Source organism: Artemia sp. Qi Xiang Cuo, chromosome 4, assembly GCF_049724085.1.
Source record: "Artemia sp. Qi Xiang Cuo chromosome 4, ASM4972408v1, whole genome shotgun sequence".
Lineage (NCBI taxonomy): Eukaryota > Metazoa > Arthropoda > Branchiopoda > Anostraca > Artemiidae > Artemia > Artemia sp. Qi Xiang Cuo.
This window is the reverse complement of record NC_142797.1, coordinates 73,992,662-74,008,700: the sequence shown is the minus strand read 5'-3', so window position 1 is coordinate 74,008,700 and position 16,039 is coordinate 73,992,662. Positions and strand designations below refer to the sequence as shown.

The 16,039-nt window shown below is 37.3% G+C and overlaps 1 protein-coding gene across 1 annotated transcript in view; it reads left to right on the top strand.

Moving 5' to 3' along the window:
• LOC148953425 (sodium-independent sulfate anion transporter-like) overlaps nt 1–11,324 on the top strand; it is a 134,230-nt gene extending 122,906 nt beyond the window's left edge. Inside the window, exon 8 of the mRNA XM_089087957.1 lies at nt 11,163–11,324. Within this exon, the coding sequence (XP_088944083.1) occupies nt 11,163–11,324 (162 nt within the window). The remainder of the gene's footprint in view (nt 1–11,162) is intronic.
• The last annotated feature ends 4,715 nt before the right edge of the window (nt 11,325–16,039 follow it).

Here is a 16,039-nt window from a genome sequence, read left to right as displayed (position 1 = left end):
ATCTGCGTATAGTCACTGATATTTTCGACAATGAAATTACAGTATACCTCCCCATGAACACTAAAAAGACCTATTAGTCACTATCATGACACTGAAGAAACTACATGAAAATAGGCATTTGTTTTCAGTTCTAAGCACTTCAAAACCCCCAATTAGAAAGGTCATGCTCAAGCACGATGTTGAAAATGATTTCATTGATATAATATTTTAAATTTGTTTAAATTTGATCAAGTGCAAAGTTCAACTTCTAGAAGTATTTAAGCAACAGGCAAAGCAACATCATTCCATTGTACATACATTAGTCTCTAAAAGAAAGGAAAGAATTTTAAAAGGAAACGACTTCTTCAGGCTGGTGGTAGCTTTTTCACACTTTTACTGCCGATAATTGCAGGACTTGTAAACAGTTTTCTCTAGATGGCTAAACCCTATAAATTGACTCCAATAGAACTCGCTCTCTCACCCGAGGAACACTTTGAGAACAATCTGAGTAAATTCCTTGACAATGAAAATATTGAGGATGATAAAAAACTGCTTTTACTTCAAGATGCACTTCGCCGAGTGGACAATCACAAGTCCTATCGGTCGAAGTTCACTGCTGCTGGTATTGATCACAAAAAGAATCATCTCCTCAAGAGTCTGCTGGAACACAATTAAAGAAGGAGGAATTGGATTCAATTGTATTGAAAATTGGAAATGTAATGCCCCCTCATATCGTGAACAAAGTACACGACTCCTAACCTATATCTTGAAAAGTGGTCAAGATCATATTCCAGTTGAGAGCAACGGGAAAGGGATTATTGTTCATGGCATGAGCTATAATCTACTTGATTTAATGTATGACTTGGTTACAAATCGTAAAGGACTAATATCATTTGACGTTCATCTATACAACTTTATAAATATATTAAACTTCCTCAAAAGTCTTATTGGTAATAGAAAAATTCTAAAAAAAATAAATGAACATGCATCATCATCATCAACATTGACACCATTAAAATATGAACATGAAGAAGAAGAAGACTTTAAATCAATTTTGGAAAATACTAGCACACCACTGGTAGCTAAACAAAAGCGAATACGTATCAAGTCAACTCCACCATTACCACCACCACCAACAGCCAGTATACAAAAGGGTAGTGGTCATTGCACAACTTGTTTACGTTCAAAATGGTTGAAGTTCTGAATGGCGTCAATTAAAGTATTGGTAAAGTGGGGAGTTGAAGTTCATCCACTATTCTTTCCAAGGTCACTGGTGTTTCCACTCAAAGTGTACAAGACTATCTACAAGACTATCTACACTCTGCATAAAAATCATAGACTTCGCACCAATCAATATAGAAAAACTAAAGCCTTTTACCCATTGCATATAATGCAAGCAGATCTCCTGACTCTAGATGAAATTCAACGACGTCACAATACACCATACAAGTACATTCTACTTGCAATCAGTGTTTTTAGTCGCTAAGCATATGCAATTCCATTGCGATCAAAGAGAGGTGTTGAAGTTGCTCAGGCCATTGAAAGTATTCTCGAACAGGATTCATCTAAAAAAATTCAAACGGATCGCGGTAGTGAGTTTGTTAATCCTCATGTTGCAAAAGTACTAGAGAAATATAGTACGCTGCTCTATCATAGTCACAGTCCTATAAAAGCTGCATTGGCCGAACGATTGATAAGAACTATTCGACTTTTAATTTCAAGATATTGTACTTTGAAAATACATCGACTTTTATTCAAAATCTAGATAAAATCATGTTGATTTATAATCAACGACCTCATCGATCATTGTCCAACTCTACGCCAACGGAAGTTCATCATTCTGATCATGATACAATTGACACATTTCTTAAACAGAATTCCAGCGAATCAATGTCCAGAAGAAAAATAAATTCAATGTTGGTGATACTGACCGAATTAATAGAACAAGTGATGTTTTTGAAAAGGGGAATTACTTGTGGTCCACCGAACTTTTTAAAGTGGCAAAAATCCTAGACACTAAACCCATAACTTATCGCCTGCGTGATACCAAAGATGAAGAGATTCTTGGAGGCTTTTATGACTATGAACTGCAAAAAGTTAAAAATAATAGTGAAATCTATCAAATTGAAAAGATATTAAAGACACGTACTCGCAGGGGTAAGAAACAGTTACTTGTTCGCTGGCTATTATACAACTCTGATTTTGATTCTTGGATCGGTGTTGAAGATATTTACAATGCCAAATGATTTCTATGTAACTTTCATGTCCAACATTTTCGATCCTCTCTACAATGGCTTGAATACGACAAGTGATTTTTGGACAAAACTCTCCCCCGCCATCAAATTTGACGGTGCGTATGAAGTGGCTCTTGTCGACTGTATTCTCAAAAATACCTATGACATCCTGAGAAAAGATCGAGTGTATGATATAAAATTTATACCATTCGATTGGACACTCTTTGTCGACTATGAATGGGTTGAAGCACTTAAATCTAGCGAATATCCACATGCCAAATTGAAATATGTTGAATATGATAATATGGGAGATTTGTGTCGTTCAATCAATAGAAAAATCTCATATCGTAGGAATGGTACATTCCATTTTAATTATTCATTGGAACATGATAGGATTTACAATACCTCACCGGTTGACACTGAAATAATTATTGTCACTGATAATCTGAGAAATGTTCTTGGCTTTAAACAGAATATGATCAATGGGAAAAATGCTGGCACTATTTAGGGGATGAATCAAGCTATTTTTGCTTATTATCCACCCGGTTTCACTTTGGACTCTGGTATATTTCTCTATGCGTCCTTTGCGGAAACGTCAAGAGTCGGTAAATCAAGTGTACCTCTACTACTTGTTCTTGAACAAAAAACAACCCATGAACTTGTTCATCACTATAATATAAAGCATCTTCAGTGTGCTCCTGTATACACTTCGTATTTGGAACTCTGCCAGTTATCACTAAGAAGTGAATTGGGTGATCCTCTAGCAATAACAAAAGGCTTAGCACTGATTACACGTCATTTTCGACCCATTGTCAGCGACAGCACAATCACCTAAAATGAACAAAAGAAGAATTCCATTTGTCTGTCCCGATATTGATTGTTATGTTGATGCTCTGAGTCCACGTCAAATAGGCAATGGATTGGACTACTACAAGGGTCGTACTACAATGTCTGGCTATGGTCTTGTTAGCTGGTTTGCTAGGCTATTTCGTTCAGCACTACCCCTTGCCAGAAAATATCTTATACCTGCTGTATCAAATTTTGCTGCCTCCACACTACAGGACTGGGGGTCGGGCAAGAATTTTAAGGAGAGTGTTAAGGAAAATATTAGATCTTCAGCAAGAGCCGTTGGTGAGCAACTAAAATCTCGTCAAAATGGAGAGGGATTGAAAAGTATGCGTTCCTATCATTCACTCTGCAGTTTCCTCCCAGGCAGGAAGTAAAGGACATCAAAAAGGACTTTGAGAAATAAAATAACGAAGGCCAATAAGCAGAAGAAGAAAAAGAAAAATATCTTTAGATCAAAGAAAGATTTCTTTTCTTAAGATGACTTATCTCCCCCACAGGAAATCATATCCATCAATCAGTTCCTCATTGAATCTATTCAATGCTAAAAATGTTGATGTCAGTGTCAAGTATGGCTACTATGAATAATTTCATCACCGACAACCCCTCTCTGAGAATATATATTTTCAAATATTTTCCAATAAAGACTACTTCATTGATTTTTCATCAACGTTTATTGATTTAAATGTTGTGGTGAAGAAAAAGTCAGATAATACAACTCCAAATGCCGGTGATGGTCTCTCGTATGAAAACTGTATTCTACACAACCTATTCAAACAAATTAATGTATATATTAATGGAACATTGGTGAGCACTAGCAATAATTTATCAAACTATGCAAGCTACATACAATTTATGATGATGACACCAAAGGCGTATAGGGAGTTGAGAGGACAATCATTGGGCTATGAATTTCGATCAGGTGTTGATACTGACGGTGAGTTGACTACTGCAGTGACCCAGGAGTATCATCTGGTTGGAAAATTAAATCATGAGATATTCAATATATCCCAATGGCTACCCTCCAATGTCAAGATTGACATAAAGTTAAAGATGGCCCCCTCGAATTTCATTTTGATAAAAACACTTCCTGCAGCACCCGATGCAAATGTCATTATCACATCGGCAATTCTTCACGTCCGAAAACAACAGGTTATGAGCTCTGTTGCATCGGCAGTGGAAAACCTAAGAGCCAATGGTAACAACATTAAACTTCTTGTCCCCCATACAATCACCAATCAACGTCACATTGCCGCCGGTTCTCGTAGCTATAGCGATTCATCATTTAGCAATGGAGAAATTCCATCAAAATTGGCTTTGGCCTTTATGAAGAGTTGCAGTGTTGTTGGATTCTGGTCTGAATCCCCCCATGATTTTAATTTTTTCGGTCTATCTAGCCTTGTGTGCAAAGTGAATGGTATTCCACTGTACACACTATCATTTGACAGAAAATCCTATAGAACTCTGTACGAGTTGACCATGCAATCCCTAGATCATGACTCCCAACTATTTGAAAATGGAACAACCGATTCAATGTTTTCAAAAAATCTTTGGGTTATTGTTTTTGACTTGTCAGGCACACAGGATATGAGTAAAGTACGAACAGGGAATGTAGGTTAAGAGTGTACATTTGCCGATGCTCTGACTGAGAGTATCACGCTAATATCGCTGAGTCAATTTGAAACCTTTTGGGAAATCACACCCGACGGCAGTGTTCTACTAGACCTAGCACCATGAACACAAACCAAATAATCAATGTATTTAGCTTGGATCCATACATGTCCCAGTACAAGTCCTATTGCATACCTTCGGACTTCATTTAAAAAATTCCAAGTTTTAACAATACCCTTATCATTGTTAATAGCAGTCCATCGACTTTGAAGACCGTTCATTGGCTATGTATATTTCAAGCAGTGAAGAATATTGAATTTTTTGATCCTCTTGGCCTATTGTATAAATTTTATGCTCCATACATCAGCAACTTTATTGAAAGCAGTGGGAAAACCATTATTCAAAATCAACGAAGAGTACAGGATTTAAGGACTAAGACATGTGGCTTTCGTGCACTAATCTTTTTCATGTTCAGATGTCGTGGCTACACCTACAAGCAGTTTCTCAACATCTACGTTGACTTACATCGATTGAACGACTTTCTAGTGGAGAACAACTAGTGCAGGTAGATTATCTGAATTCACAGTGTACTGATCCTGATGTACTGCAATGTCAGGGTCATATTTTCTACAGTAGAGTGTGACTTCACTCTTGTCATATATCTTTGTATAGTCAATGATACTATTCTCATTCATTCTATAGAATTCACATGTTTCAATTTGCTTATTTGAAGCAATTTCACAAACAGTGTCACAACACAACAGTGTCCTCAAGTGTCGAATCACATTCCGTCACAGCCAAATAAAAATAAGTGGGCTTATAATCATAACACCCAGTGTCTTCACAACAATGACGTAGAAACCATATTCTTTTGTTGTTCCAACAGTTGAATAGTTGACCAGGTTCCTCCTCCCAGAACAATCTAAAACCACGACGATACCAATCTCGTAGCAATAAACTAAAATCACGGTTAGGATTCTTTCCAATCATACCGGGATATGTACTCTCCCACTGCTTACATTTATCATAATGACAATTGGAGCATAGGTGGCCTCTAGGATGAGAGTTATACACCTCTTCAAGACAGGAATTACAACCTTTAATTTGTACAGCATATCCTCTATGCAATTTCCATGGGTTGCATAATCTACACTTTTCATCATACTCATCAATCATTGTGCAATTCTCACATGATGACCAGCTGCCCAGTGTGTACATACATAGTGGACATGTATGGAACATTTTTTCATGTGTTGACACTCTCACTGCCACAATGAATCTGACCTAGCAACAAAAAAAATTGTCTGAGATAGAGAGAGAGAGAGAGAGGAGTAAATCATCCTTGAGCACCATCTTTCTCATGAAAAAAGTCCTAAATTTCAAAACTAATGTTTAAAATCATATCCACAATATCATTTTGACATTTCGTAATCAATACATCAATAAATTGTGTAAATGCATTTGGACCACGACGTAGAAGCTTCATACAATAGTCTAATGATGGAGAATCAGTTTTCATTATATCGACAAGCATTCCCCGAGAAAATATCTTCCTTTGAATAGATAGCTCTAGAAAATTGTCATCTAGAATCAAACGTTTTTCCATAAGAACTAGATTCCCCATGATTCGCTCTTTCTCGAATCTATCCATTTTTTAGAGTCTTAACTTTCTCACAACCAACTTCAGACTATCTAAAATTTTTTTTCTACTCTAAAAAATATATGCTAGTCTACTGTAGGAAGAAAAAAATACCATTGATTCAGAAACAATTCTATTGAATATAATTACAATAATAATCACTGATGCATTTTGTTCTCATCAATATATTTCGATAGGACATCTAATGCTGACCGAAATTTATTTATATGGAGAATATTCACTTTTCCAGCAAAACGTAGCGGCTCCTCCTGCTTAAATTTGCTTAATGATATCACGTATCTAGCATACATAGTGTCCCATTCAAGATATACTCTACAACCAGCGGTTATTTCCACAGCCACATTGGGTACTCGTATATCGTTGCTGCTGTTGTCGGCTCCATCATTAATCTCCAATAATGTAAATGCACCACTCATTTTTCTCTACTAATATATTCTCAAATAAACTATTCTCTTTGAATTCAATTCTCTTACTAATATGAATTGTAAAGAAAACTATTCCTTTTATTCAAATCCCAATCACCAATCAAGTTATACTCACTCTCTTTGAAAAGGTGTATATGCCCTATAGAAATGTTTACCTATATGTCTCGTAGAAGTATAAGACCATTTGAGAGGATACTCACTCTCTTTCAAAATGTGTAGAGTTTCTATAGAATAACGTTGAAATTACTATATGTCTCCGCAAATAACATGAAGATTGCTATATGTCTAGGTAAATCCAGAAGAAGCATACTACTTAGGCTTGTGTAGGAAGCACCGGTCCGGAAGGGGCGTCGGGGGCTCTGGATGTCCCAGCCATCTCCAGCCGTTGTTTAGGAGTCAATACATTACCCCTAGCCCTCTTGTTGGGAAGGGGAGGGCTGGAAACTCCTAAAAATGAAAAAATAATTTAGTATCAAAACTATCCCTCTTAATGGAAGGGTTCCCTAAATGAGGACCATGTAATGATGGAGGAGGTAAACGATTCAAAATGTCTTTCCTATAGGCAGGATTGCTCCTATAGTCAAATGTTTTTCCACATAAATTGAGCCTAATTTTATAATTTAAGTTATACCCTGGGGGCATATAAGGTGGTTAAAGAAAGGTTGGTCGTATAATCTTCGGAGGGGGCTTATTGGACTGGTAGTCAAAAGTTCTAGTGCCCTTTTTAAGAGTCAAGTTATATGAGGGCAGCTAGCCTTCCTCTTTTTCTGGTTTTAGACCAGGGCACTTCGTATAGAAGGAGCTGTTTTACAAACTTCAAAAGGGGCTAATTTGACTGGAAATTGCAACGTCAAATGCCCTTTTGCATGTTCGAAAGTGAATGAAGGGCAACCGGCCTCCCTCCGCCCTACGCCCATCATTTCACCAAATACATCCAATAGAAATTTTGATATAGCTATTTCGTTCAATATAGTTGAGAGGTCCAATAATTTATGTCTTTGAAGAAGGCCACCCCCTTCAACCCTACCCTGGGACATATAAGGATTTTATGGAAAGGGTGGTCGTACAAACATTGGAGGGAGCTGAGTGGATTGGAAATCAGAAGCCTCAGTTCTATTTTTAAGAGCCAAAGAGATGGGAAGACAACTAGCCCCCACCCTCTTACGGTCTATTTTCCCAAAATACATACAATATAAATTTTATAATAGCCATTTGTTCAGAACAGTCCAAAGATCATATCTCAAATCCTTTGCGGTTGACATTACCCTGCAGAGTCTGAGCGAAAGGGTTGTCTAAGGGGTCTAAGTTAGTTCAAGTTAAGTCTAAGTAAAGGCTAATTAAGTCTAAGTTAAAGTAAAATTTAGAGTTCAAATTCCCATTTAACAGTCAAAATTGATGGACTGCAACTAGCCCCTTAGCCTCCCTTATACCCTCTTCTTCCCAAACGCATCCGATCAAAATTGTGAGATTGCAATTGTTTTAACAATACTTCAAAGAGCATATAAAAATTCCATCAGGGTGGACGAAACCCTCAAGATCCCAGGGGCAAGGGCATCTAGCTATACTCTGGGCATATAAGTGTCCTATGGAACAAATGTTCGTATGAACCTTGGATCAGATGGGGCTCATGATATTAGAAGTATGAAGATGTAGTGCTCCATTTAAGAGTTAAAAGTGAAAGGAGGGAAACCAGACCCTCTCCCAAAAGCCTATCATTCCCCAAAACATATCCAAACAAACTCTTAAGAAAACTATTTTGTTCAAAATTGTTGAAAAGTCCAGTAATTATGTCCTTCGGGATTTCTACATTCCTACATTCTTCGAAATAAGGGCTATAAGTTAAGTAATTCGTTCATTGTTTACACGTAATATATGTTATTAAGAATAGTATGCATGTTTCAACTTAATTTTTTCAAAAAGACGAAGGGAATTCCGGTGAGTCTTTCAGAGAATGTTGAGAGGAGTGGTGAATTAAACCAAAACACGTTATGTGCGTACGGATTTTCAAAAGGGCGTAACTCATGAATGATTGGGTATATTAATTTGAAATTTTTAGGAAATCATAAGGGAGATGATCAAAAAGGCAATATTTAGATGCTACCGCTACTACTAAAACTACCACCACTACTACTGCTACCGCTATTACTACTCCTACCATACTACTCTATTTACAAAATCGAGGGAAAATTTGAACTAAATAAAAAAAAGTGCTATGTGCAAACACATTGTCATAACAGTGTATCTCAAGAATTGACTTGCTTATTAAGTTGGAACTTACAGAGAATGCGAAAAGTGGAAAATATTCTGACAAAAAGGCAATATGCGCACGCTGGTACTAATACTTTTATTACTCTGACATTTACTACTACTACTACTACTACTACTGCTGCTACTACTTCAACTATTGTTTTTATTGCAACTACTTGTAAAGTCAATACCTTAATACTGACACTGCTACTAGTTCTGCCACTGTTACTATTGATATTACCCCTAGTAATACAAATACCGCTACTCTTACTACTATTACAGTTATGCCTAAGGATATGAAGGTGAAATCTTCAAGGATTTTTTTTTTGGGAGGGGTAGGTGAGCATGATCAAAACACGTCGTCTGCATGCAGGCTCTCAAAAAATATAACAGCAAAATCTTAGGAACAGCTTGGTGCTTGAAGCTGAAAGTAACAGGGCTTGTTGTGGGGGATGCTGAACTAACCAAAAGAAAATATTTGCATCCAATTGCTACTGCTTCTATTCATACTACTACTACTACTTACAATACTACTACCTTCACTAAGGCCTAGGCTACTACTACTAATTTTACTGCTACTACTACTACTGCTGCTACTAAAACTAAGGACGTTAAGGCGAAAATTTTGAGAATACTTCAAACTGTGTGGAACTAAATTGAAACCCATTATGCCCATACAGCTTGTTGAGAGGACGTAACGTAAATGCTCATTAAGCAAGATAAAAGCAGGTCGTCCGTGTAAAGAAAGATTTAAGGGGAGAACTCCCGGAACTCCCGGGAGGGGGTTAAGAGGGAGGCTTTGAATAGATTGTGATGGAGGAGAGCTTGTATAGCTGTATTGGCCTCAGGTGGCTTGGTGGAGCGGTGAGTTGTTAGTAGTAGGGTTGTAATTATTTTTCTTTTCTTTTTGTGTCAATTTTTACTTGCTGTAGATATGACAAACAAGGTTTAAAGTTTAGTCAAAAATAAAGTATCTATAACCGCCGGTGAGTCAATTCTAGTTTTCAGTGACAGGAGTATGCCATATTTGGGATTTTTCTGTTCGTTCTGTTTTTGATAGAGGAATAAACCAAAACAAATTCCTATTTAAATAGAATACTCTGTTTGTCACCCATTTTATGTCAAACCTATTCAGTTCTAAAATAATAATTCAACCATAGTTAGATTAGATAAAATGTAAAAGTAGTAATGCCATAATACATTTAAAGTCATGCCAAAACTTTCCCGATAGGATTTTAAAGTCATGCCCTCGCTTTTCCCATATGATTTTATAATCATGCCCTCCCTTTTCCCAAAGAATTCCTGTGATATCCTTGGGCAATTAAGACAGGATTTCAAGTGCAGCCCTGTTTCTAGCTGGCAGACTTCCCAAGACACCCCCAGGTGTTCAAATATTTTTTAGTATTGGCAAGATTCCGAGCCCATGCCCTGGCAAGATTCCGAGTGGCTGGCAGGCTTCCAGAGATTTGAGGTGTCCAATTTTTTATATGATTAGTTGGATTGTGGTCAGGATATTTAACAAGTAACTATAATAGGGGTTACTCACCCAGGTGTTCTAATATAGGGAAAACAGCTATCGACAACCCCTCGTGCGGTAATGCGGTCACCAGTTTCTACCTATCGACTGGCAAGATTCCCACAACACCCCTGGAAAGATTCCGACGACATGCCCTGGCAACATGTCCCTGTTTCCAGGTGTTCTGTTAAAGGGAACACAGATAGTGAGATTCCCACTATACGCCCTCGCCTTTACACAGTCATGTGTAATATAGATGACGCAAATTTATGTAACCTTGCGTCGAGATCCATGGAGAACCCCCGCCCGTAACTTCACGACTGCTAACATCTTATGTGAGGTCAGCACAAACCTGGGTCTTCTGTAAGGATGGCGCACTTCTTACGTAATGATAGTGCACACATCGATGTCGTATAATACTTTTTTGGGATTTTTTTTTGCCCAAAACGTTCAAAGCGTTTTTTTTTCTTTTAACTTAATGGCGGCGCACAGTTTATATAAAGTCAGCCCAGATTTTGTGTAATGACGGTAGAATTTTATGTAATGACAGCGCATAAATCACTGTCACATAGTACTTCCTTGGGTATTTATTTTTCCCCGAAACGGTCTTGGATTTTTTTCTCTTTATATTTTTTTTTACTTAGTTCATTGTCCTTGCTGGGACTCGAAAAATCATTTTCCATCCAATGGGACAGTGCCTCGAGCATCAGAACCAACAAGCTATTTTAAAAATTCTATATCGAAAACTACATTCTAAAAATAATCTTTTACAAGCAATGGGATTTCCAATTTTACAAGCATGCTAGAACAACGTGTTTCCTGCCATAATTAAGCATAATAAGCATGCAGTCGGAAAACTATTGCTCTTAATATATTTTAAGCGATAAAGGAGAAAGGGGTGCTTAAATTTCGTAAACACCTTGGTTTTGTTAAATAGCATATCTATAGGATTAAGCTTATTGAAAATAAGAGTTTTATTATTTCAAACAAATTTACAACATTATTAAAACAATGAAAAATCAGTTCAAAAACATATAAAAATTCAAGAAATGTTTATAAAGGATCGTAACATAGGCAAAAAGAACAGTGTTTTTTAGAAAGGCTGCAAGGGGGGGTCTTAGCAATCATATCCAGAGGACGGATTGATATTGGAGATAAATTTAAGCCAGTTTAAGAGCTGTTAACGAAAATACCCCCGTTTCTTTAAGCCAAGACTATGAATTTTTCACACCATCGTGACAATATACGGCTGCCCCCCCCCTCCCTAGCAATCATTTCGAGGGGGCAGGGTTGATATTAGATACAGATTTATAAGCACTATTGAGGTATTTCCAAGAGTCCCTAGTTAACATTCAGCATTTCTTTGAGTGCATGTTAAATTTTCAGCCCCTTTCCCTCCACGGTAAAAATTCATTTAACGCCACCGCCTTAACTTTTAAGCTGTAGAACATGATAATCCAAGCAATTCACACCACAGCGACATTACTTGACTACCCCTCTGACATCACAACATCACCTACAAGACATTTTACAGACATTTCTTGTTAGAAAAATATGCTTCAATCTGGTGGTTAAAATTTTTGCAAGCCAAGCTTATCATAATAACCTCCACAACACTCCACGCCATCATAGCTTCACACAAATCCCCCTCCGTCATCTAAATGGCACCACCCCTATCCCCCCCTAGGACATTTTCAACCTTCTCATTCTGGAAATAAAAATGTGAATCTAAATGAAACACTGTTTTAGCTTGAACAACGGAACTCGGCATTTCTTTGCTAGAGTTTGATAATTCAAGCCTTTCAACCCACAATGCCACACTACTACTGCTTTCTGACACCCTCTGACATCACATCATCACCTCCAAGACATTTTTCAGACATTTATTCTCAAAAATAATGCTTCAATCCGGTGACCCAAGTTTTTCTAAGCTAAGCAAATAATAGTCTACAAAACACTCCGTACTACCGTGGCATTACACACCTACCCTTCCGTCATCCACGTTACACCACCCCTCATCATTCCTCTCCCCCAACCCCCCACCTAGGAGATTTTCAACCTTCCCATTCCGAAAATAAGTACGTGAATCTAAATTAAACACTGTTTATACTTGTACAACGGAACTCGGCATTTTATTGCTAGAGTGTGATACTCCAAGCATTTCAACCCACAATGCCACACTTTTACTGCTCTGTGGCACCCTCTGAATCAACATCATCACCTCCAATAAAGTTTTCAAACATTTCTTGTCAAAAAGTATGCTTCAATCCGGTGATTCAAGTTTTTGCAATCCAAGATTTTCATAATAATCTCCAAAACACTCAACACCAACATGGCATTACACACCTCCCCCTCCTTCATCCACTTGGCCCCATCCCTAATCACCCCCTCGAAAATTTTCAACCTTCTCATTCTGAAAACAAGCATGTGAATCTGAATTAAACACTAATTTTACTTAAACAGTGGAGCTCGGCATTTCATTCCTAGAATGTGATACTCCAAGCAATTTATGCCACAATCCCACAACATTACTGCTCTGTGGCATTCTCTGAAATCACATTATCACCTCCAAGACATTTTTAAACATTTCTTGCCAAAAATTATCCTTCAATCCTGTGATTCAATTTTTCTTTCAAGCCAAGCTTATCATAATAACCCCCGAACCACTTCACAACCCCGTAGCATTACAAACCTCCGCCTCTGCCATCCACGTGGCACCACCCCTCATCACCCCTCTAGGACATTTTCAACCTACTCATTCTCAAAATAAGCATGTTAATCAAAATTAAACGTTGCTTTTACTTGAACAGCGAAACTCGGCATTTTAATGCTAGAATGTGATACTCCAAGCAATTCATGCCATAGTGCCACACTATTACTGCTCTGTGGCACCCTCTGACATCAAATCATTATTCCTAAGACAATGTCCAGACATTTCTTGTTAAAAATTATGCTTTCCATCCATTGATTTAAGTTTTTTTTCGCAATTCTGGACTTCCATAATAATCTTCAAACACTTAACCCAACTCGTCGCTCTACTAGGACTCTTTCAAACTTTTTCAACCCAGAATGTGCTCCTGCATATAAATTAAACACAGTTTTTACTTCAACAGCGGAATTCGGCATTTCATTGCTAGAGTGTAATACTCCAAGAAATTCATGCCACTGTCCCACACTATAACTGCTCTTTGGTACCCTCTGACAACTCATCACTATTCCTAAGGCATTTTTCAGAAGTTTCTAATTGAAAATTATGTTTTCAATCCTTTGATTCTAATTATAGCGGGCCTGGACTTTCATAATAGCCTACAAGACATTCGCCACCACCGCGGCATTAAGCATCTGCCCACTACCCTCTACGTAGCATTGAACAGCGGAAATTGGCATTTCATTACCAGAACGTGATACTCCAATTAATTCACGCCACAGTGCCACATTATTACTACTCCTTGGCACCCTCTGACACCCATTCACCTTTCATAAGACACGTCAAGATATTTTCTCTCTGAAAATAACGCACTAAATCCATTAGTACATTTTTTCGTAACCCAACCCTCCCCTAATACACCGCATCAATTCTCAGCCTGTATGACACTATTAGTCTCCCTCTGGAGCCAGCTACCACCCTACCATCATTCCTAAGATATTCAAGAAATTTTTTAACTAGAGTCATAACCCCGCCCCCCCCGTTACAATGCTTCTACCTCCATTTCTGCTGGCTTCCAACCCGGTACAACCGACTCGAGCTCCATCTAAGCCCCTTCGAACCAGTCCGAATCTGGCTCCGGTCGAGTAAGTTCCGGATCCTCCGATGCTACTTTCCGATTCCAGATTTCCAATTCAGCTGATTCCCCTTAAAGTTCCGCCAATCCCAAAATTTTATATATGGCTACCTCAGTAGTAATCTATGCTTGATCGTCGAAATTAGTTAGTTTATTATTAGTTTTTGATCAGTATTGTTGTAACTTTGAAGGAGGAACTTTTTAAGATCATATCTTAAAAAGTTAAAATGAAATATTTCAAAAAAATGTGTGTAAATGATAAAAGTACTGTCACATTGAATGCTGACATTGAGAAATATTTGAATTACGAAACAAGTGCTATTGACGATCTTATTGGAAATGTGTGCGTGCGTTGTCGTGACAATAAGGATTTAAATTCCTTTGGAGTATCGAAAATATTCATCATTACTGATGGTGGATATGCAAGAGTGATGTTTTCAGAGATTATAGTGCTCAAAGAGTATGCTAGTATAAAACTTTTAGTTGACGACGTAGGCCAACCTCATGCTTATAGTCATGGTAACACATTGCCTCTTGATAAATCTTATCATCATCTTTCAGGTATTAGCATTCAACACAAAACAAGAAGTAGAAGATAAGCATACTGCTCTAATAGTATCATGAGTCATATCATATCCAGGTGTCAAAACTGCGACCTATGAAAAAATACTGTCGTACTAGACAATGAAACTGCAATTAAAATAAAAAAAGCACTAGCTCACATTATCAGCATGGAAATTGAAAATGAATTGATGAAAAACAAATCATCAGCAAACTTTGCTTCTACCATCATGGGTTTACAAACCGATGCAGTCCATGAAGCCGGTATTATTGACAATGAAATGTATGACAAGGTTGTTAAAAGCTGTGTATACCCCCAAAGTATGAATATGTGACATCTGAAGAGAAAACATGACAAAGTATTCTATGAGTTGATTTAAGGTGTTCATTTCTTATGATGATATTCAACACGCAATTATTTTAATAAAAATATTTTATTGCATTACTTTGTCTTGTTTCCACTTTTTTTAGGGTACGTTATCAACTCCGGGAAATTCAGAAGAGGACTTGAAATTTTCTTCACCTATTTGGAAAAACTCTGAATTAAAATGAAACTTTCCTATTCTTTGGGAAATCAGAATCGAACTGTAGCTTTCCGTATCTTCTAGGGAAAAATTCAGAACAGAACTTTAACTTTGTTTTCTTCTCTGAAAAATTTAGAACCGAAGTGGAACTTTTTTCTCTTCTTTGAAAAAAATCAGAATTAAAATGGAACTTTTCTCTTCTTTGGAAAAGAAAAATGAGAATCAAAGTTTAAAATTTCGTGACGTGCTACGTGACGTTTTGAGTTTAGGCGACGTGTCATCTAACCTAACTTAACCTAACCTAGCCTACATTTTTAATTTTTCGTATTTTTCATTATTTTCTCGGGTTATATAGATCCAGGGTATGAAAACATTTAACCTTGACACTAGATTTGCATTGCAATACTGTTTTTTACACACATCTGAGGACCCTATCTACTAAGGATAAGCTAGCACTTGAGGGATGTAAACAATTATTTACCATATTTTAGTTCGGAATTTTTTCAAAGAGGAGACGAAAAATTCATGCTTTCTTATGAATTTTCTAGAGGAAGAAAAAAAGTTACACTTCGACTCCGAATTTGTCCAATGAATCGAATAAGCTCCTGTTCAATTCTGAATTTCCACAAAGAAGAGAAAGAAGTCCCACTTCAG